This window comes from Canis lupus, chromosome 30 (assembly GCF_011100685.1).
Source record: "Canis lupus familiaris isolate Mischka breed German Shepherd chromosome 30, alternate assembly UU_Cfam_GSD_1.0, whole genome shotgun sequence".
NCBI lineage: Eukaryota > Metazoa > Chordata > Mammalia > Carnivora > Canidae > Canis > Canis lupus.
This window is the reverse complement of record NC_049251.1, coordinates 34,958,544-34,980,869: the sequence shown is the minus strand read 5'-3', so window position 1 is coordinate 34,980,869 and position 22,326 is coordinate 34,958,544. Positions and strand designations below refer to the sequence as shown.

At 47.8% G+C, this 22,326-nt stretch overlaps 1 protein-coding gene across 1 annotated transcript; it reads left to right on the top strand.

Moving 5' to 3' along the window:
* The first annotated feature begins 68 nt into the window (after nt 1–68).
* On the top strand, nt 69–21,479 carry LARP6 (La ribonucleoprotein 6, translational regulator). The gene is made up of 3 exons (XM_038580853.1): nt 69–274; nt 15,218–15,428; nt 19,955–21,479. The coding sequence occupies exons 1-3, from the start codon at nt 84–86 to the stop codon at nt 21,020–21,022; spliced, it is 1,470 nt and encodes a 489-aa protein (XP_038436781.1). The 5' UTR covers nt 69–83; the 3' UTR covers nt 21,023–21,479.
* Nucleotides 21,480–22,326: the final 847 nt, after the last annotated feature.

Sequence of the window (22,326 nt, the reverse complement as noted above, 5' to 3'; positions counted from 1 at the left end):
GGCGGGGCGCCGCGACCCCGGCCCCTCCCCCGGCCCCTCGCCGCGGGCCCCGCCGCCCGACTGTCCCCGCGCGGCCGGGAGCCATGGCCCAGGCCGGCGAGGAGGCGCCGCCCGGGCCCGCGGTGCAGATCCGCGTCGCCATTCAGGAGGCCGAGGACGTGGAGGGGCCGGAGGACGAGGAGGAGGGGGCGGCGGGCGGCGCGGGGGACCCGGCCCGGTACCTGAGCCCCGGCTGGGGCAGCGCCAGCGAGGAGGAGCCGAGCCGCGGGCACGGGTAGGCGCGGGGGGTGGGGGGATGCGCCCAAGGGCCGGGCCGGCGGGGGCGCGGGGGGCGCAGGGGGGCGCGGGGGGAGCGCCCCGGGGCCGGGCCAGCGGGGGCCGGGGGCGCGGGGGGCGCGGGGAGCGCAGGGGGGCGCGGCGAGGGAGAGGGGGGAGCGCCCCGGGCCCGGCAGGCCGGCGGGGAGGGGGAGCGCAGGGAGCGCAGGGCGCGCAGGGGGGCGGCTGCGGTTGTCCCGCCGGCCCAGCACCCGCAGTCCGCCGCTGGGTCGCGGGCCCGAGCCCCGGGGGTGGGGGGTGGCGGCGTTGCTCTAAGGGGCCCAGACGTGGGCCGGGCCGGGACGGGGAGGGATTCCTTCCTGGGCCATCCTCGCCATCCTCTGCCCCGGGGGAGGCTCTCCTCACGCGCGCTCCCCCGGGACCTTCCCAAGGACCCTCCCCGCCGCGAGACCCCCCCCACCGGGCGCCTGCCCACGCGCGGGCCCCACCTAGCTTCAGTCCACCGGGATGCGGGCAGCCCAGGCCCGGCTGACTCTTGCTGCGGGGGGGGGGGGGGGGGCTGCGAGGAGTGATTTCCTGGTGTCCCCTGCTCTGATTTGGGATCAGCTCAAGGCTTGTTGCTTGCGCCCTCGCGGGCCGGGGATTCCCATTTTCACGCAGCCTCCGCCAGCTGACTTGGGTGCTTGCATCATCATCTTGCTGCCTTGCTTGTTGGGTCCCTGAGTGATGGGCAGGCTGGAGCCGTTATGGCACCAGAAGGCACCTGTCTAACTAACCGTGCCTTTGGGCCCTGGGCTCTGTCATCAGCCGGAGACCTCGGACTTGCGTCCACCAACGCCCGCGCCTTTCGGGTGGGTGGTTTAGTGCCTGCTGTTGGAAGGAGCTAGGGTATGGAGTCTCCGGAGCCAGCAGAGTAGAGCAATGGCACATCTTGCAAATTCTGGGAAATGCCCACGGGAACTTAGGAAGAACCCTCTTTCTTCAGGGTTTCTGTGCGCCTACTTTTTAGACGTCAGGACCCTCCAGCCTTCGTGGGCAGAGTGCTCAACTGAAGGCCTGAGGATACTGAGTCCCCAGAGCCACTGCCGGTCCTTCTGCAGTGGAAGAGGTCTGGGTGCAGGGACCCAGAGGTTCAGAGCATTTCCGTGGAGACAGAGGTATTTGAGGAGGAAAGCCCAAGCCAACAGTTTAAAGCAGAAAAGCTGAGTCGTAGCAGGTGACACAGTAGCTCCAGTAGCCTTATCAGCACTGCGCATACTGTAAAGCCTGATTCATTCATTCACTCATTCATTCACCTCTGCGCTGAGGATAAAAATAATGGATTCATAGTCACTGACATCTCAATCTTGAGGAGAAGGCGGCCACCCACTCAAATAATTTCAGAGGTTATGTAAAGTAGCTCGGAGTGGCTGAGCCTTCTGATTTCCTTTGCCTGTGACTGTGGGGAAGTCCTTAGTCACTACCGGGGACTAAGTTTTGAGATTGCACGGCTAGCAAGGATTCAAGCCCTAAGTATTATTTCTTGGGCCTGGAAAGATCTCCCTGTGGAGATCTAGGAGAACGCGATCGTCATTTGGGTGGGCTTCTTGCCCCCGCCTCCTGCACTCTCTCCGGAGCCACCTGTCACTCCCAACTCCAGGGACTGGACTCGCCTGGAGCGTTCAGTTTGAAGCATTTCCTGCTGCCACTGGCAGAGAGTTGACCCTGGAAAATCCCTGGAGGCTCTTCAGGGCGGTGCAGCTGGCAGAGCCCAGCAGGCAGAAATCCGGAGCACGAGAACACAGCCAAGAACAGGACCCGTGCTGCCCCCTTGTTTGGGCCAGCCTGGCATAGCAGCAGCCTCCACCCCGTGGGGACACTTCTCAGCTTCCAGAGCCTTCAGGAGAAAGCCCAGGTTCCTAAAGCTGTTTGTTGAGATGTGGCACCTACCCACGTCATCCCCTGGGCCCATAGCTTCTTTCCCTGTCTGCCTTAGAATTCCTGCACCCACAGCACTAACCTCTCCGGATTCCTGAACCTATTTCTGCATCTACATGCCTTTGCATTTCCTCCTCTGGGTCTGAACGATTGATTGATCCCTAGTCAGCCTTCAAACTTCACTGCTTCTACTGGGTGTTTATCCAAAGGATACAGACATAGCGATTCAAAGGGGCACCTGCACCCCAATGTTTATGACAGCAGTTTCCACAAGAGCCAAACTACAGAAAGAGCCCAGATGTCTGTCGACAGATGAATGGATAAAGAAGAGTATTCCGTTGCATTGGAATACTGCTCGGCCGTCAAAAAGAATGACATCTTGGCTTTTGCAATGACATGAATGGAACTAGAGGGTAGAGGGTATTATTCTGAGTCAAATAAGTCAATCAGAGAAAGAAAATGATCATATGATTTCACTCATGTGGAATTTAAGAAACAAAACAAGAACACAGGGGAAGGGAAGGAAAAATAAAATAAGATGAAAACGGAGAGGGGGGCAAACACAAGAGATACCAAACTCTAGGAAACAAACTGAGGGTTGCTGGAGGAGAAATGGGTGGGGAATGGGGTAACTGGGTGATGGCCATTAGGGAGGGCACGTGATGGAGTGAGCATTGAGTGTTCATGCAACTGATGAATCACTAAACTCTACCTCTGAAACTGAAAAAACCAGAACCAAAACCAAACCCCACTTGACCGCTTCATCTCCACAGCCCCCAACCCTCACCCCAAAGCTGTTTGTTTCCTATCCTTCATGCTGCTGTAGTACTCTGCACAGGTTATACCTGACATTTACCTAAATTGTGACTATATATTTCTGTCTCCCTCATAAGACTATGAGCATCATGAATTCAGGAACCATGCTTGCCTTGCTCTCATTGTATCCCCAGCACCCGGCATGCGGTGGGTGCCCCTAAATAGTTATTGCATAAATGCATGTCTCTGTCATTGCATCAGGCCATTGGGTTGAAGTATTTGTGTGGTTTTCCACCACCACTAAGCAGTGAGATCCTTGAAGGCAGTGCCCTCGCCTTAGTCCTCGCTGTATATACCGCCAGTATCAGCCCAAGTACTTGGCTTTTCCCTGGGGTACGAGCAATACATGGAAATAAGAAAAATGTTCTTTAGTCTTCTCCCCACCCCTCTCTCACCAAAAAGGTGTCTTTCTTTTTATTCTCACCTTTTTTGAAATAAAAATTTCAAACATAACATGTAAAGGAGTAGTATTGTGAGCATTCATACACGCACCATCTAGATTTAACAGTTGTTAATATTTTGCCATATTTGTTTGATGGACTTCTGGGTGGTTTTCTCTGAACCATTTGAAAATATACACGAGACTTACTGTACCCTAAGCACTTTATTTGGGAGTTCTTGCTAATGACACTGTCCTGTACAACCATAATACTGTTACTGCAATTAAGAGAATTAATAATGATTCCTTGGTTTAATCCCTAAAATGATCTCATAGCCGAGTTTCATATTTAGGTTTCCCCCTAATCGTTCCACGTTGTATTTTGTTGATCTTTCTTTTTCTCCTCCAGCCAGAATCCAATCCAGGTGGTGGCATTTGCCTATTATGTCTCTTTAGGATCTTTTAATCTAGAACATTCACACTTTTTTCTTTGATGCGTTGCTATTTTGAAATAAGAGGCCAGATGTCTTGTTGAATGTTTCCCAGTTTGAATTGGTCTGATTTTGTTCTGATCATCTAGTGTAACTTGCTCCTTTGTACCCTGTGTTTCCTGTAAATTAGAAGGTAGGCTAAGGGCTTGATTCGATTCAGATTAAACATTCTGGCAAGAACACCTCATAGGCGATGCCACAGACTTTTTGTTGCATCACCTCAGGCAGCTTTCACCAAAGTGATGCTCTAATTTGACCACTTGACTAAGGTGATCTCTTCATTGTGAAGATGTGTCGCTCTCTTTGCAGTTAACAAGTAATATGTAAGCTTCCTGTGCTTATTCTTTCACCAAGGCCCTATGGTTTTAGCCTCTGCTGATGATCCTTGCCTGAGTCAGTTCCTCCGGGAATTACAAATTAGTGATTTTCTAATTTTATTATCCTTTGTGCATTTATTAGCTGGTATTCTTCTATGTAAGAGAGCTTTGCCTTGTCATCCGGGATTGAACAAGAGTTCTTCCTAACAAGGCAACCTAAATGCTTAATGACCAGTTTTCAAAGAGAGGAATGGGTATAATAGTCACATCAAATAATTTAAATCAGAGCCCGCCTTTTGGCCCTCCTTGATTCATGGACTTTTTTTTTATTCACTTTTTAAAAATTAGTTACAATTCTTTTTGATGTTCAAACTATCCCTGATTAAGTAGGGGAGCCCCTTCAGACTGGCTTCAGCGTAGCCTTTTGGAACATGCCGCTGAGTCTTTGAGCACTTTCTTGTTTTGTGATACTAGATAGGCTGGGCTCGCCTTATACTTTTCCTACTCCAGACATAGGATCTAGCCATTTCCACAAGTATCCCTGTGGCTGGTATTTTTCAAATACTAGTGGAAAGGTGTTTAGAAACCAAGACCTGGAATTAAGAGTGCTAATTTCTACTGGGGCAGTATTGGTTTTAGGCCCTTTCAACAGAGCTAGGAAATACGTTAAAAAAAATAAGTTTATGTTGATAATTCCAATTTGTATTTGACATAGGTTTTATTTTACTTCTTTTATTTTTCTGCACTGACAATCCTGAAAACTAATAACATTAATGTGTTCACTTTTTTGCTTTGTCTCACAATGTGTAAAAATGATTTAAAATCATCATACCAGATATTATCGTGAATAATAAAATCACTGAAGCATACCTTCATTTAACAAACAGAATCATCAAGGATCCTTTCTCTCCAGGATGTTTCAGGGTTGTTGCACAAGCTATCTTTTCTCTGTTCTGGATGACGATAGTGAAAGGCTCCATTTATTAATGCCAATTATGTACCAGATGTGGAACTAAGTGCTCTGCATACATTATCCCTGCTTCACACCACAAACTATACTGTTTAGACATGCAGAGACATCCACTAACTGTACTCCTTTCGCAGGCCCAAGGAATTAGGCCAGAATAGCACGACAGAAGGTGGGGTTAGAGAGGAAGATCGTGATGTCTGTAATAAGTCTGCAAGAACCCAGGGGCCACCAGGCATAGCATGGGGCCCCTGCTACTGGCATCCAAAATATAATTGTTCCCATAATGCCTTATCCAAAGTTGAACACGTCCCCATATACGTTTCCAGCTTGTCTCTAAACCTGTATCTTTTGAATCTGCCCTTGTATTATTTTTACAGCCTTTTCAGATTATCTTTTTCTAGAGGCAAATCAACAGGAACTATATACACAGATAGTACCGGACCCTGGTGTTTTTCATAAGTGATGCTTTCTCTTTTTTGGTCCATGTCCTCCTAGTTTCTATCCACCATTTTCCTGGCATCAGTGGCCAAAGCACCATATTAGACCATCTGCAGGATAGATGATGAGTCCAGGAGCGCTTTTCTTTGTTGAAAGCCACAGTCAGGAGCTCATTATTCCACCATTTTATTTTGAATATTTTTATTCATAAGGTGTCATTTGCTTACCATTCAGTTAATATCTCCAGATTATCTTGAGATTTTTTAAAAAGATTTTATTTATTCATGACAGACACACAGAGAGAGGCAGAGACATAGGCAGAGGGAAGAAGCAGGCTCCCTGTGGGGAGCCCGATATGGGACTTGATCCCAGGATTCCGGGATCATGACCTGAGCCGAAGGCAGATGCTCAACCGCTGAGCCACCCAGGTGCCCCTATCTTGAGATTTTTATGAGAAAGGCAACTATGGAGATTTTATGCTGTACTTATTTCTCTAGGTTAGTTAAAATACGATAAATATTTCAACACTGATCTCTGGAGCCCGCCCAATCATGTGTTTTGAAATGTGCCTTCTTATTTCTACCCTTTGTTTTTCATTTCTAGCAGGTTTACAGCTATTAAATGAACACATCAGTACCCCCAATTTACAATAATGTAAACATAAATGTACATTATTTTTTCAAAGTCCTCTTGAAAGGCCACTAATGACATATTTACCAGTAACCATACTTCCTGTCTCCAAGAATCCTGATAGGTGTGATTTGCCCTTACAGAAGCTATTCACTTTACATTGGTGATGCTTTGTAAATTCCTACTATATGCAAGGCTCTGGGTTGGTGCCAGAATGAAAGAAACCAATGTGAATCCTATCCTTCAGGCTTAGGGCTCAGGGCACTAATAAGATAATGCACAGAGTAGCTCTGATACAAGTACAGGCAAGTGCTAGGAGAAGTTGCAGTTGAGATGGAGCTTGACGTGTGGTTAGGATTTGGACCTGAGAGATAGAGGCAGGATGTTCAAGGTGATGGAACAGCATCAAAGGGATAGAGTCCAGAAACCTTGTGACACTTATAGGGACCTGTTAGTCTTTTATTTGCTTTTATTTTAGAACAGCGGATCTGAAAGGAAATAGACAGAAATATGTGTAGAAGCTGGTGATAGCCATATTCGAAATGAATCTGAATAAAGAGCTAACGACTTAGGATTTTATTTAACAGACTAGAGAACATTAGTATTAGTATTAAAGTAGAGCAGTGACATATCTGTTCTTTAAAACATGTAATAAGGCACAGAGTGGAAGAGGCTTAACTCAAAATACAACAGGAGTGGAGTAGGGGGAGGTGGGAGGAGGCCGGAAAACAGAACCCTGGAAAGATTCTGGAAATGTGTGAAGGATGCAGGAATTAAAAGGGATACTGATATCTGAGAGGCAATTTAAATTCTGCCTGCCTTTAGAACAATTGCCTTACCTCTCCTCCTGACCATGAAAAGTAGCAACCAACCTACTATTTACTTTTCAAGGAGAAAAAGAAGAAATAAGATTATTTTCTAAAGGAATTGAATGAGCTAACAGGTGAGCTAGGGCTGCTAAGGTAGAGCTGGTACCTCCAGAGTAAGTTCTTCTCCATATAAAGCTCATATTTAATAATTTCCTGCCTGTCTGCCCTACAGTGAAGCCTGCCAGCTGGCATGCCCCCACCCACGTCTATAGAACCATCTAGGAAGAAAATCAGTCACAGTATAGGACTATGGAGGGAACCTACGTAACCCACCATGAAAAAGCAACCCAGACCTTCATTTTTCAAAATAAATGGTCATGGAGCACAACTCCCCACTTCCGAAGTGTGGACTGCATACAGTGACTCCCTTCCGAAGTGCATGATGTAGAAAGTGAGGGGAAATAGTAACTTCGCAGTGGAGACACCAGATAACATGACTTCAGCCAGGTCAACAATCCACAATGATCTGGTATGTTGATTGACCCCCTGATATGATGTGATGAGAATGGAAATTTACCTCTGTGTTCCTCTTCCCTTAAACCCATATATACCATCTAATCATAAAAAAAAAATCAGATAAATCTCAAAGGAAAGGGCAGTCTACAGTATATCTGACCAGTACTCCTCAACACAGTCAAGGTCATTAAAAACAAAGAAAGCCTGAGAAACTGTCCAAAGAGGAGCCCGGGGAGATGTGGTGACCAAATGTAATATATAGTATCCTGGATGGGATCCTGCAAGAGAAAAAGACCATTAGGTAAAAACTAAGGAAATTGAATAAAGTATGGACTTCAGCTAATAATGTATTGACTTGGAGAAATAGAATTGTTTGTTGCCCAGCCCGTATTTATCATTAAAATCAAGGATTTTAGCAGCAGGCTTTTCAGAAAATCACAATGGGTTAGACAGCTTTTTAAAAGCAGTTTTTAAATGGAATAGATAATGTGGAATGTTTACAGGGTCTAAGAACTGTATACACAAAATAAACATTTATTTTTACATTATTGTGGTTCGTGTGCATTAAATGTACTGTGCTAATGCAAAATATTAATAATAGAAGAAGCCTGATGTGGGCTATATGGAAACTCTTTGTACTATTTTCACAATTTTTTCTGTAAATCTGGAATTATTCCAATATAAGTTTGTTTAAAAATTGTTTAATTGGGGCACCTGGGTGGCTCAGTAGGTTAAGCATCTGCCTTTCACTCAGGTCATGATCCCAGGGTCCTGGGGTCAAGCCGCACTTTGGGCTCCCTAATCAATGGGGAGCCTGCTTCTCCCTCTTCTTCTGCTCCCTCATTTATGCTTGCTCTGTCTCCCTGATACACTGTCTCTCAAATTAATAAATTAAATCTTAAAAAAACTTAAAAAATTTAATAGAGAAAGGATGATTTGATTACCAGTCACATGAAGAAAACCTGTTACATGAAATTAAATGAAAAACTGACCCCAGAAGATATAGAGGTGACATGTTGGAAACAAAGAGACTACAAAAATATATATACTCTGGTTAGTACCTGAGAGAGAATTTAAGATATTGCATCTGCAAAACAAGAACAGGATGCTTTTAAAAAGGAGCAATCTAAAGACATAAAAGAGTTCTTAGAGATTATATAATTCCTGAAATTAAAAAATTCATCAAGGAAGATTGAAAGGTAATGTCAGAACATCTGTTGCCCTTTAAATTAAAGACAAAGACAAAGACAGACCACATGAAAGAAAGGATAGGAGCCATAGAGGATCAATCCAAGTGGTCAGTCAAGTAATAGGACTTTAGAAAGAAATATAATCTTAGCAAATGCCTTTGTCCTGCAGAGCAATATATGTATAGTCATAAAAATAAGTACAGCAATTGACTTTCAACCTTTAGAATCTATAGACAAAACATGGAATGTGTTACAGAATAGAATGTAAACATAATGAACCATACAAAATAAAATAAAGGTACATCTGATAGAATTTGAAAGGTTGGAAGTGGAAGGAGAGGCAAAGAAGAAGATGGGGTCATAACAGATACATCGTGTGTAATGAGGAAGTGAGAAATACATTTAATGTTGATGGAGTAAGAAACAGAATTTTAAGTGTATTATTTTATTTTTTATTTTTAAAGATTGTATATTTATTTTGGGGGGGGTGGAAGGCAAAGGGAAAGGGAGAAGTAGACCCCCCTCCCTGCCGCTGAGCAGGGAGCCCAACCCAGGGCTCAATCTCAGGACTCCAAGATCACAATCTGAGCTGAAGGCAGACACTCAACCAGCTGAGCTACCCAGGTGCCCTATTAAGTGTATTATTTTACAACACAATTAGAAGGCTAATAAAAAGCTCAAAAATAATATAAAAATTTAAATATTAAAAGAAGAAGCTTTGGGAGATGAGTGACCCCAAACCCTCAAGTTATATAATAGGACATGAATAGAGAATGTCGAAAATTGGCAAGTGAGAAATAGAACCACAGGGCAGCTCTTCTAAGAAAGAAACAGTTGAATAGAGGTTGCCTCTAGGGAGGAGAGGTGAAGTGGGGAATCGTTGCTTCCTTATAAGTTATGTACTATTTTGTTTTATTTTTTGCTACGTGTATGTATTGCTTTATTATTGAAGATTCATTTTTGATGAGCTATTAATAGTGTCCAGGGGAGAAGTAAGGAGGACAGTTGGAATGGAAAAGAGAACAGATGTGAGACACTGCAGAATAATATCAACACTTTATAATTGGCTCAGTGTGGGGGCAAAAGAGAAGGCTAAAAGATGCATCTTGGATTTTGAGCCTAAATGCAGAGAAGAGTGAATGGGGGAAAGTAGTTAATGGGGCAGTTTGGGAGGGAAGATATATGGTCTTTACAGGACAGTTGTAATTGCAAAACATTACCAACGTTCATATTTAAGGGATATAAACTTCTTCGATGTTCGTAAAGGATATACGGGGTCTTTTTCATTCAAAGGCTGTTGCATGAACCGGGAAACAAGGCAGCATGCCCCCCAGATATGCAAACAGGCCTTGCCTCTCTTTTGAGGTCCCCTTTGGAGATGCAAGTTGCCGCTGACAGCACCCATGCAGAGAGGGAGTCCTAGGGTGCAAGAGGTTCACCCCTGTACTTGTGTAGGAGTTTTTATCACCTCCCCAGGGCTGCCCACCTGTTCTGGAATCCCTGGCTACCTGTCTGTCTACTAAGTGAGTGCAAATAACTGACACAGAGTCATCCCCCCTCTCCCAACCCCCAATGTGGATTGTTTACCATGAAACTGCATGAAAGATGAGCTTCCCAGATGGAATGTCCCTCGTCAGGTCTAGACGTCAGTACTTCCCCGAGGTCGAGCTCTGCAGAAGGTGGCAGCTCAACGCTGGACGTATTGGATTCTAAGTATTCACAGGCTCTCCAGGCATCAGGCTGGCATTAGGAATTGAGGGCGAGAGAAGGATGGAGGGGTGGGAGGAGGCAGATCTGAAATGGGTGAGCTCTCCAGGGGCTGAAGTGTAGAGACCACCAGGGGATAAAGAGTCAAGGATAGATCCTTGGAGAAACGGGAGCAGAATGAATAGTCTGGAAGGGCAGTTAAATAGGGAGAAGAATCAGAAAGCAAGTCACAGAAGCCCGGGGAGAGGAGTACTGAAAAGAAGGTGGTCAGCTGAGTCCCATCCTGCAGTGGGGGCAAGAGGACCAAGGTGGAGAAAAGGCATCTGGATGCGGCAAATGGATGCTTTGGCAGATGCCCAGACAAACAGAATGAGTTTGCGGGGACGGGGGGCGGCGGGGTGCACAGGGGAGCTCTGGGCAGGTCTGATTCGTTTTCTCAATCAAGTTTGAGAGAGTCACCTGCAGGGAGGAAAGGCTTCCCATGGCACACCTTGGGAAGATCAGAAGGCTCTAGAAGGGGCACTGGAGAAATTGAGAAATTATGTCCCCATCCTTCAATTATGTTTTGTTTATGAGTTTACTCTTTGTGTTAGCATATTTTAGTTGGGGAGTAGGACTTACTAGGCTGGGGGTCCCTTTGATGGCCTGGTCACCTCTGATTTACTTGCTGTTTGTAGTAAGTTAGACCATTTTGCTAATACCTGAGTCCCCTCAAAACTCTTCACTGGGCATTATCCCACACTTCACTCTGACTCCAGCTATTCTCATCCTCGTCGGTGGGGCTCAGACTTCCCAATGCATTTGTAATTACTGTCTATGGTACATTCAGCCTATTTTAACTACTAGTTAGGGGATAAACTTTCTCTAATAAAGTGAAAATCCGTTTTGTCCATCTTACTTCTCCTTTTTCATTCCATTGATGGCTCTACTGACCCTTCCTTTGGCATAATTTAAGGACTACTTTTCTCAATGCAGTATGACCATCCTACTATTTATCTGTAAGTAATAGAAAACCCAGCTAACAAGTGAATTAAACAAATGGATTTTATCTCCCTCATGTAATGAGAAATCTGCGGGTAGGTTAGCAGAGGGAGGGATTGGTTCAACAACTCAATAATATAAGAGCCATTAATGTCGATAAATCAGGCCGGCGAATTCACTTGGCCTTTTTCTTGTAGTAGTAAAATAGCTCCTACAGCTCCAACCATCACATCTACACTCAAAACGGATAAAAAGGGAAGAGGCAGGGCCAAGAGATTTTCAGGTGTGTTTTATTGGCCTTCCCATGACAAATGGCTACTACCTGTAACAGAGGCTGAGAAAGTAGGTTGTTTTTTTTTTTTTTTTTTTTAATAGCCTCCCTAACAAAGGAAAGCAAGTGAGAAAGAGTTTGCTATTAGATATTGGATGAATCTAATGTCTACCATAGCTTGCTTCTAGAAACTTCTAAACTATTCAGCTTTGTCTAATGTCTAAGTTGCCTTTGACCTGTTTTAGCTCATGGGCTGCCTTAATATATTCCCTTAGTTTGCCATCCCACGTTTTAAAAAATAATATTTTATTTATTTATTCATGAAAGACGCAGAGACAGAAGCAGGCTCCCTGCACGGATCCCAATGCAGAACTCGATCCCAGGACCACGGGATCACCACCTGAGCCAAAAGCAGATGCTCAACCACTGAGCCACCCAGGTGCCCCCTGTCATCTCACTTTTAAAAGACTTTTTTTTTTAAAAAACATACTTCTAAAGTTAGTCTCTCAGACCATTTTTTTTTCTTCAGTACACATTTGTCTTCAGACGCCGGTGTGGTATTTCAAAAACCATTTCCAGACTATCTGCAGGCAAATAACTCTTCATTTTAAAATCAACTGACGCCTACTTTTTATGCTAATTATAATTTCCAAATTTGAAAAATTGGGAGTCAGATTTATTTCCATTTTTAGTCTCATCTCGACTCTTCCACAGTTGTTTTTTGTTGTTGTGGGGGGTTAAGAGTCAGTGAAAATTTTGCTTGAGTTGAAGGACATACATGTATGTACCTTTTCCAGCTTTGAACTATCATAGTGATAGTTGACTTTTACACTCTGAGCCCCCTCCCCCCTTTTTGTGTATTGGTTGATTATTTTACTTAAGAGCTTAATCCCAATCCAAGGGAAATGTTAACTGCTTGCTTATTTATTTATTTACTTATTTGTTTAAAGATTTTATTTATTTATTCATGAGAGACACAGAGAGAGAGGCAGAGACACAGGCAGAGGGAGAAGCAGGCTCCCTGTCGGGAGCCCGTTGCAGGACTCGATCCCGGGACCCCGGGATCACACCCTGAGCAGATGCAGGTGTCCCTGCTTGCTTCTTTATAGAGGAAACATAGTATTCACATGCATACTTTTTTTTGTGCCGAAGCCCTCCTTTATACATTTTTTTAAATTGTGGCAAAATACACATAACATAGAACTCACCGTCTTAACCATTATTAAGCGTGCAGTTCTGTGGCGTTAAGTACGTTCACATTGTTGTGCAACCATCACCACCTTCCACCTCTAGAACTTTTTTGTCTTTTTCACCTGAAACTCCATACCCATTAAATATTAACTCCCCAGCCCTTGGTAACTGCCATTCTATTTTCTGTCTCTATGAATTGGACAATTCTAGGTACTTGAAATGAGTGGCATCAGCAATATTTGTCTTTTGGGAACTGGGTATTTCACTTAGCACAACGTCCTCAAGGTCCGTCCATGGTGCAACATGAGACAGAATTTCCTTTTCAAAGCTGAATAATATTCCCTCCTGTGCATTGATAGACCACATTTTGCACATCCGTCCATCCATCAGTAGACACCTCTACCTCTTGGCTAGTGTAAATATGCTGTCGTGAACTCTCTGAGCCCTCTGGGGAGCCGGGCAGGTCCTCCCAACAGAGGAGAAGCACGCTGAATGCTTTAGGTAGACTGGATGTTTGCATCCATCCCAGGAGATGCTCTCTCTACTCAGAACTCGTTAATGGAGACTCTGGGTCTGAGAGTCATGTTATTAGAATTCACTGCCAAATAGGAAAGCAGTGATGTTTATTTCTGGATGTAATTTTTAACCAATCTTTTTTATTAAATAAGATATATATGATATTGTATAACACATAATTTTATTTGCTGATTAAATATGCCAGAGAGAGCTCACTTTGGGAGCTTCTCATTAGTGGTGTCAACTGTGATGCAAGATCATCACAAACCCCCTAAATGTTTATGGCTTTGAAGTTTTTGTCATTCCTTAGTGAAAGATTTGCCTCCCTAAAGAAGCTTTGCTCAGGATTTCTTCGGCTTGTTCTCATACCCTAATATTCTCGGGGAGAGGAGGAGAAAGTCTGTCCAACTGGAGCTGCTGGTGGGTGTGGGTTTCATTTGGAAGGGCCCTGGTGAATGAGATTGTTTCCGGATTCCATGGCAGGAACCCAACAAAGCGTGGAAAGTATTATGTGTGTTGGCTTTGGAGACAGAAAATTTGAGTTTCAACCCTAGGTCCGAGGGGCAAATGAATGTACCTGTCACCTCTGGGTTCTGAGAGTGTGCCGGGTGCTCATGTGGGCATTTCTATGTATTAGTCTAACTAATCTTCTGCCGGTCCTGTTGGGACAATGACTATTGTGATTCCCAATGTACAGATAATGGGACTGAGGTGCGGCAGGGGAGGTCCTCGCCTGAGTTGACTCAGCTAATAAATGGTGATGGCAGGACTCGAACCTACATGGTCTAACTCGAGGATTGGGACTCTTAGTTACTCTGCTAAATTATCTTCTAGAAATCAGGATTTAGGGGGTGGACTGGGGAGGGAAGAATGAGAAGGGAATGTGAAAAGCATCCTGTCGATGGCACAACAGCACGTAAATGTAAGTAGAAGATGTTGTTATTTTAATGACCCTCTGTCCATGTCAAAAACAAAAGCTTGATTTCTTTTTATTTTATTTTATTTTTTTAATAATAAATTTATTTTTTATTGGTGTTCAATTTGCCAACATACAGAATAACACCCAGTGCTCATCCTGTCAAGTGTCCCCCTCAGTGCCCGTCACCCATTCACCCCCACCCCCCACCCTCCTCCCCTTCCACCACCCCTAGTTCATTTCCCAGAGTTAGGAGTCTTCATGTTCTGTCTCCCTTTCTGATATTTCCTACCCAGTTCTTCTCCCTTCCCTTATATTCCCTCGATTTCTTAGCCGATTGGACAAAAGCCAGCCCCGAGTGGCCAGGTGATCACCGCCACAGAGGAACCAAGCTCAAGTGTGACCCAGTGTGGTTTCCTAGGGCTAAGGAAACAAAGCACCACCCACTGGGTGGCTTAGCACAGCAGAATTTTTTGCCTCCTGGTTCTGGAGGCCAGAAGTGAGAAATCAAGGGGTCTGAGGAGCTCTCCCCTTCAAGGGTCTCGGGATGGGTTGGTTCCAGGCCACTCCCCTGGCTTCTGGTGGTTTGCTGGCAACCTTCTATGTTCCTGGGCTTCTGCTGCATCGCCCCGGCCTCTACCTCCATCTTCCCATGTGCTCATGGCCCCCAATTTTCCCTTTTTATAAGACGCCAGTCATGTTGGATTAGGGGCCACCCCCTGTGGTGTGACCTCATCTTAAACTCAGTACGTCTGCAAGGCCCTACTTCCAAGTGAGGTCACATTCTGACATACCGGGCTTTGGGACTTCAGCATATGAAACTGGGGGGTGGGTTGGGGGACAACGATTCATCCCGTAACCCCTCGGCCTCTCCTTCTGCTCCCAGGGGTGCCACGACAAGCGGGGGCGAGAACGAGCGTGACGATGGCGAGCAGGAGTGGAAGCCCCCGGACCAAGAGTTAATCAGGAAGCTGGTGGATCAGATCGAATTCTATTTTTCTGATGAAAACCTGGAGAAGGACGCCTTCCTACTGAAGCACGTGAGGAGGAACAAGCTGGGCTACGTGAGCGTCAAGCTCCTCACGTCCTTCAAAAAGGTAAGGCTTCCGTCTCGCAGGTGGACTCGATGTCAGGGGTGTTGGGCTGCAGTCCTAAATACCTTTTACTCCCTTGACCCTTGGTGACTAGCGATTCCTTTCCCACCCCACCCCGGCCCCCGGGGCATGAAATAGAGAAAAATGATCAAGAACAGGGATTTAGGATCGCTTTAACTCCCCACAGTGTTGAAAGGGACCTGGGGGGACGCCTGGGTGGCCCGGTGGTTGAGCGTCTGCCTCTGGCTCAGATCGTGATCCTGGGGTCCTGGGATTGAGTCCTACACCGGGTTCCCCGCATGGAGCCTGCTTCTTCCTCTGCTTTTGGTTCAGGTCATGACCCTGGGGTCCCGGGATCGAGTCCCACATTGGGCTCCCCTGCAGGGAGCCTGCTTCTCCCTCTGCCTGTGTCTCTGCCTCTCTCTCTGTGTCTCTCATGAATAAATAAAATCTTTAAAAAGGAGGGGGAGAGAGAGGCCTGGGTGTTGGGACAAATGTCAGCGAGCGGCAGTTTATGAAACGAAAGTGCTCGTTCTGAGTAAAGTTCAGGCAGTCTTGCCAGGCAAGTGGGCAGCCAGGAGGATGTTGTGCCAGGACACAGGGACCCAGTGGCCTTGAGAGACACCTTGTAGGCCTAGAAGCGTGTGAAACTCAGGCTTTTCACTTGTCCAGTTGGATAAATAAGAAGGAGGAGCACCCAGAACTCTGGGGAATGAGGCTTCTTTAAGACTCCAGCAGCCTTTGCCATGTGACACCAGCATCCTCACCTCTATGGGGATGTGGGGCATCTGATGATTGCTGCTCTGTAGGCAGCTGGACTGTGGTGTGAGTTCCCTGTGTCTCCAAGTGTGGACAGCCTAGCTGGAGTAAGAACCCTGTGCCTTCCGTGGGGGCCGCGTATTTACTAGAGTAGCAAAGCACCGCATGGCCTGTTGCATAACGGGCTAAGTCAGAGCTGGGGCCCAGCCAGGCTGCCTGTGCGCCTCGCCGGAGAGCCCTGGCGGGGAGCCCTTGTCCCTGAAGCTGTTCTCTGCCTCACCTCCTGATATAGTCTGCCCTCTTGTCCTCTGTCCTGTCTCCACTCACCAAACATGTCCATTGGGCACCCTGCGCGCTGTGGCAGGCACAGGATGTACGACCCGAATGCAGGCATTTCCCCTGCGCTTGCAAAGCCCAGTGAAGGAGGGAGGTCTGCGAAGGATTGCACCGTGATCACAGGCAGTAAAGGAACAGGGGTACAAGTAGTGTTCATCAGAGTGAGTAACCCTGCCTGGGTGATTGTGAAGTCTTCCTAGAAGTGGTGACGTTGAAATCGGGTCTTGGCGGATGCATAGGAGTTTTCAGGGTATGGGAGGAGGGAAGGGGCACTTGATGTTGTAAAGAAGCAGCCTCCACTTCCTCCTGTGTGTCTCCTTTGCTCTCCCGCCACTACCACACTCCTAACGCTGACCCTAGGTGTATATGTTGGGGGACGGGGTTCCCCGCCGAGCAGTTCTGTATCTCCTCGGAGATAGCATCACATCCTACAGTTTAAGGGTTAATCCCACAAGACTGCCCTCACTCTGGGAGGCAATGGCAGGCCCCCAGGTCACCCAGAGCTTCCGTTCAGCTTGGCTGCAAATCACAGCTTCCCATGACCTCCTCCCCCTTGGATTTGATTATTTGCTAGCACAGCTCACAGAACTCAGGGAAACACTTGCTTCGATTTACCAGTTTAATAAAAGATATGATAAAGGATACAGATGGACAGCCAGCTGAAGAGATGTGCAGAGCAAGGTCGTGAGTGCAGAAGCTGCTGTCCCTGGGGAGTTGGGGTGTGTCACCTTCACAGTATCTGGATGTATTCACCAACCTGGAAGTGCCCTGAGCCCCACAGTATTGGGGTTTTTACAGAGGCCTCCTCATGCAGGCATGGTCAGCTATTAATTTCCTGTCCCTCTCCCTTCACCTGGAAATTCCAAGCTTCTAATCATGGTTTGGTCTTTTTGGTGACTGACCCTCAACCAAGAACCATCCAGGACTGGACCCCCTCTCCCCCAAACAATTGCTTCATAAGAACAAAAGATACTCCTAGTGTTCTTGTCACCAAGAATTGACAGGATTCCAACAGCTGAGTGCCAAGAAGGGGATAAAGACCAATGTATGTATATTATAGGGAGGGACTGTCTCATCATTCTCCACAAGGCCCCAAGTTGGGTTTTATTCCAAGCTGAAACCATCCCCACCAGTTTCAGGAGCTTCTTCATTGAAATATGAAAGATCTCCCGGAACCTTGCATGTATCAAGTGGGTACATGCCGAAACGCAACTTCAGGGAAGTATTTGAACGTTAAAATCCCCAAGTCCCATCGAGATGATACATCAGGGTATCACATGTGTCCGAGAACAGTGAGCCAACCCTTACACAAAAGTATTTGTGAGACTCCAAAACAAAGCAGCCAGTGCACATTCCTTTATTCCTCCCCAGGGACCCTTAGAGCCAGCCTGACTTTCCTTCCTTTTTTGTTTTTTTTTTTTAAGGTTTTATTTATTTATTCATGAGAGACACAGAGAGAGGCAGGGACACAGACAGAGGGAGAAGCAGGCTCCCTGCAGGGAGCCGGACGTGGGACTCGATCCCGGGTCTCCAGGATCACGCCCTGGGCTGAAGGCGGCGCTAAGCCGCTGAGCCACCCGGGCTGCCCTTTCCTTCCTTTTGAAGCTGCCACTGTGGCTGTACTTGGGAGGGCTCTGCTCTGTTGAAAACTGGCCAGAGTAGACATGGACTCCCCAACACCTCCAAAATGAGAACAAAGGCCCTTTTCATTCTAAGGACTTTTCCTGCTAATCATAATAGGAGACACATAGGACAAGCAGGGAAATGACAGTTTCTGAAAATCTTACAAGGTTCTTCTAGTAAATCGCACAAGGACAGCGCCTCCCTGGCTCCTGGTCCGAGATGGTGCCTGGACATTCCTACAGGCTCGCGGACGCAGGCTGAGGATGCTCAGGCCATAACCGACGTGGCCCAGCAGACTTTGGCTCTGGAGGGGTGCTGGGTCCTTGCCAGAGCTCACTTCCCTCTCCACTGGATGTGGTCTCCGGTCAGCTTCTCTGGCCCTTGGAGTAAGGCAGCGCCGGCCTTCCCCTGAGCATTCCTTGCTCAGGCTTCAGGCTTAGGCAGTGGCTTTTCTTCCTCTCCTGACTGCTCCCTTCTTGCCTAGTTTTAGAGAAGGTTCCCCCTTGTTTCACCCTCAGAGAGCTACTGCCTGACTTCCTTACAACCTGGCAGTGACCTTTGGTCCTCATCTTCACCCTTTCTGGATCCCTGATCGACTCTGTTCACCTGAAAGCTGCCCTTTGCCGGGACCTCTGCTGACCCTCTGTCCTTGGTGTGTGTCACAGAGATCAGCCCATTGATTGTGCAGGTGACTTGTGGTTCCCATACCCAAGCCCACATCTGGGCCTTTTCACCCACAGCCCACAGGCTAGAGCCCGGTACCAGTAGCTCTGCAGGTTCCCCCCATGCCGCCCTGTTAGCGAGCTTCTGTTCTTGAGTTTGGGGAAGTTCCTGTTTGGTCTCAGGGCTCCTCTGCGGCGACTGCACTGGCCTGGCCTCAGAGCACTCAGGGTGATCTTGCCATTCCTGGCTCAGGTTACCCACCCCACCCACCTCCACTGTTCCTGTGGGATGGGATGACTCATTTTCCCTGGCATTCCCTCCAGCGGAAGTGGGCCTCTTGAAAATTACTGTTTTACGATATAAATATAGCCTTCATATACTGCACGTCGATATGCATAATTTCCACTCTGGGAGGACGAGGAAGGGAGGGACTGTTTCATCATTCTTCGTGGGGCCCTAGTTGGGTTTTATTCCAAGTCGAAACAGTCCACATCGTTTTCAGGACATACCGCAGTGGAATATGAAAGAACTTTTGGAACTGTCTGTGTATCAGATGGCGTAAACAGAGAAACATGACTTCAGAGAGGCATGTGGGTGTTACAATCTCTGAATCCCATCAGGATGGTAGCACATGATACTCAGTACCCGCTATGAGCTAGACACCGAGTTTTGCATCTGTCTGTATAACGTGTGTCCAGAGGTCGATCTGTATCTATTGATTTATTCATTTGATCCTCATGGTGACTCTGTGAGGTGGACACACTTGGCGTCTCCATTTGACAGCTGAGGAGAGCGTTGAGGCAGTGGGAGGCTGAAAAACGTCAGGTCTTAACCGCCAGCCAGAGGTGGGCCTTACACTCGCGTATCTAACAGCCTCGTTGCAGGACCTGCAGCTTTAACTGTTAACTTGGGTGGACTAGCCAATCTCCACCACCGCAGAAAGTTCTGTCGGACGGCGCTGGTCTATACTGCGCTGCACTGCTTGACATTGCCAGAAGCGTGTTCGTTGACTCACTAGACTTTCGAATGCCGGTGCTTCTAGCTATGCATGTTCCAGAGGGGTGAGGAAAGGAGCGGGGGGGATTGTAGAGGATGCAGGATGGGTGAGGACGATAGGTACCATTCCAGATGTGCTCTGTCTTCTTCAGGTGAAACACCTTACCCGGGACTGGAGAACCACGGCGCATGCCTTGAAGTACTCGGTGACCCTCGAGTTGAATGAAGACCACCGGAAGGTGAGGCGGACCACCCCCGTCCCGCTCTTCCCCAACGAGAACCTCCCGAGCAAGATGCTCCTGGTCTACGATCTCCACCTGTCCCCCAAGCTGTGGGCCCTGGCCACCCCTCCGAAGAACGGAAGGGTGCAGGAGAAGGTAATGGAACACCTGCTCAAGCTCTTCAGGACCTTTGGGGTCATCTCGTCAGTACGGATCCTCAAGCCCGGGAGGGAGCTGCCCCCTGATATCCGGAGGATCAGCAGCCGGTACAGCCAGGTGGGGACTCAGGAATGTGCCATCGTGGAGTTTGAGGAGGTGGAGGCGGCCATAAAAGCCCATGAGTTTATGAGCACAGAATCTCAGGGCAGGGAGAACATGAAAGCTGTCCTGATTGGCATGAAGCCACCCAAAAAGAAACCTCTCAAAGACAAGAACCAGGATGAGGAGCCCACTGCAAGCATCCACCTGAACAAGTCCCTCAATAAGAGAGTTGAGGAGCTGCAGTACATGGGTGACGAGTCTTCCGCCAACAGCTCCTCCGACCCCGAGAGCAACCCCACGTCCCCCATGGCTGGCCGCCGGCATGTGATCACCAACAAGCTCAGCCCTTCTGGCCACCAGAATCTCTTTCTGAGCCCCAACGCCTCCCCGTGCTCCAGTCCCTGGAGCAGCCCCTTGGCTCAACGCAAAGGCGTTTCCAGAAAATCCCCACTGGCCGAGGAGGGGAGGCTGAACTGTAGCACCAGTCCCGAGATCGTCCGCAAGTGCATGGATTATTCCTCTGACAGTAGCATCACCCCCTCCGGCAGCCCGTGGGTTCGGAGGCGCCGCCTGGCTGAGATGGGGACACAGGAGAAGAGCCCTGGTGTGAGCCCCCTGCTGCCCCGGAAGATGCAGAGTGCAGATGGGTTACCTGTGGGGGTGCTGAGACTGCCCAGAGGCCCTGACAACACCAGAGGCTTCCATGGTGGACACGAGAGAGGCAGGGCCTGTATATAAATACCTTCTATTTTTAATACCAGCTCCTGGCATGGCATAGAATGCAATTAAGTCCCCATCGAAAGATTTTGTATACATGTAGACCTCTTAATTTATATATTTGTAACGTATCTAAGTTGTCTGGTACGCTGTGGTTTTGAGAACATCTAGAACAACCAGCATGACCATTATTTTGATGATGCCCGCTGTGTCTGGAAGGTTCCGGCTCTGCAGGGCCGTGGGACAGAGGTTCCCCACGGCTGGGCAGGCCGCCGGTCTCTTCTTCAGGGCCCAGTTCCTCCCGGAGGTCCCTGAGCTGTCCTTGGCGGGGCCCCCAGGGGCTTCCTGAGAGCCCCCGGAGTTGTGTCGTGTAATGGCAACTTGGTAAGCCGGTAGCGTGGTGGCCTCTGGGACCCAGTGTATATTCCCTGCCCAGTGAATAAATAATAAAACACCCTCCTGGGAGTGCTGGCTCTGAGGTCCTGGGTGGTGCATGACAAAAGTCAGTGTCTGCCTGAGAAGGCTGTGGGTGGTATGTCGGGAGGTGCGGGGGGCCGAAGAGAGACACAGCTCTTGAACGTGCCCCGGGCAGCCCTGGGGCTCCCCTGGGGGCTCCGGCAGCCTGAGAGGCCAGCAGAGCATGTGCAGATGTCAAAGGACCATGTGGCTCATCACAAGGAATCCTACCCGGGCCCAGGCTGCTTGGTAGAGACCAAGCTCTCCGGATGTGGTCCCCAGACCGGCTCCTTTTCCTTGGTTAATGTCCCTTGTCCCTGGAAGCTGCCCTGGTGTCGTGCAAAGAGCAAGGGCCTGCATCCAGTGCGGGCTCACCCACTCGCCGTTTGGGGGATTTGAGACAAGTCCTGCTGAATTCTCATTCAACATTCAGTCTCCATCCCATATAACTGAATTGATTGAATTCTCAATCCCATTCAGTCTCCTTAACCATTACTGAACAGCGATCAGCTGCCAGGGACGATGCTTAGAGTTCTCCGTGCATTATCTCATTTAATTCCCTCCCCCGCCCCAGGAAGGTCCAGATATTATCTCCATTTTACACCAGAAGAAACAGACTTTATGTGGGTTAACTCGCCTGTCCGGGGCCTAACGGTTAGATTAGTGGAGCTGGCTTGAACCTAGCAGTCTGGCTCCGGAGCCCATACTCTGAACCACCAGATGGTACGCAGCATCTCTGAACCTCACCAGCCACAGTCAAAAAAGAAACAGCCACAGAAGGTGCTAATATTTATTCAGCACCTCCTATGTGCTAGGCATTTTGCTAGACACATTCTTCCATTTGTTCTATCGGTGTCTCTGTAAGACAG

Bases quoted from the DNA above. Each gene is read 5' to 3' on its own strand.
- LARP6 (XM_038580853.1), top strand. From the start codon at position 84: ATGGCCCAGGCCGGCGAGGAGGCGCCGCCCGGGCCCGCGGTGCAGATC. The intron at 275-15,217 runs GTAGGCGCGGGG...TTCTGCTCCCAG, and splicing joins GAGCCGAGCCGCGGGCACGG to GGGTGCCACGACAAGCGGGG. The intron at 15,429-19,954 runs GTAAGGCTTCCG...TGTCTTCTTCAG, and splicing joins TCCTCACGTCCTTCAAAAAG to GTGAAACACCTTACCCGGGA.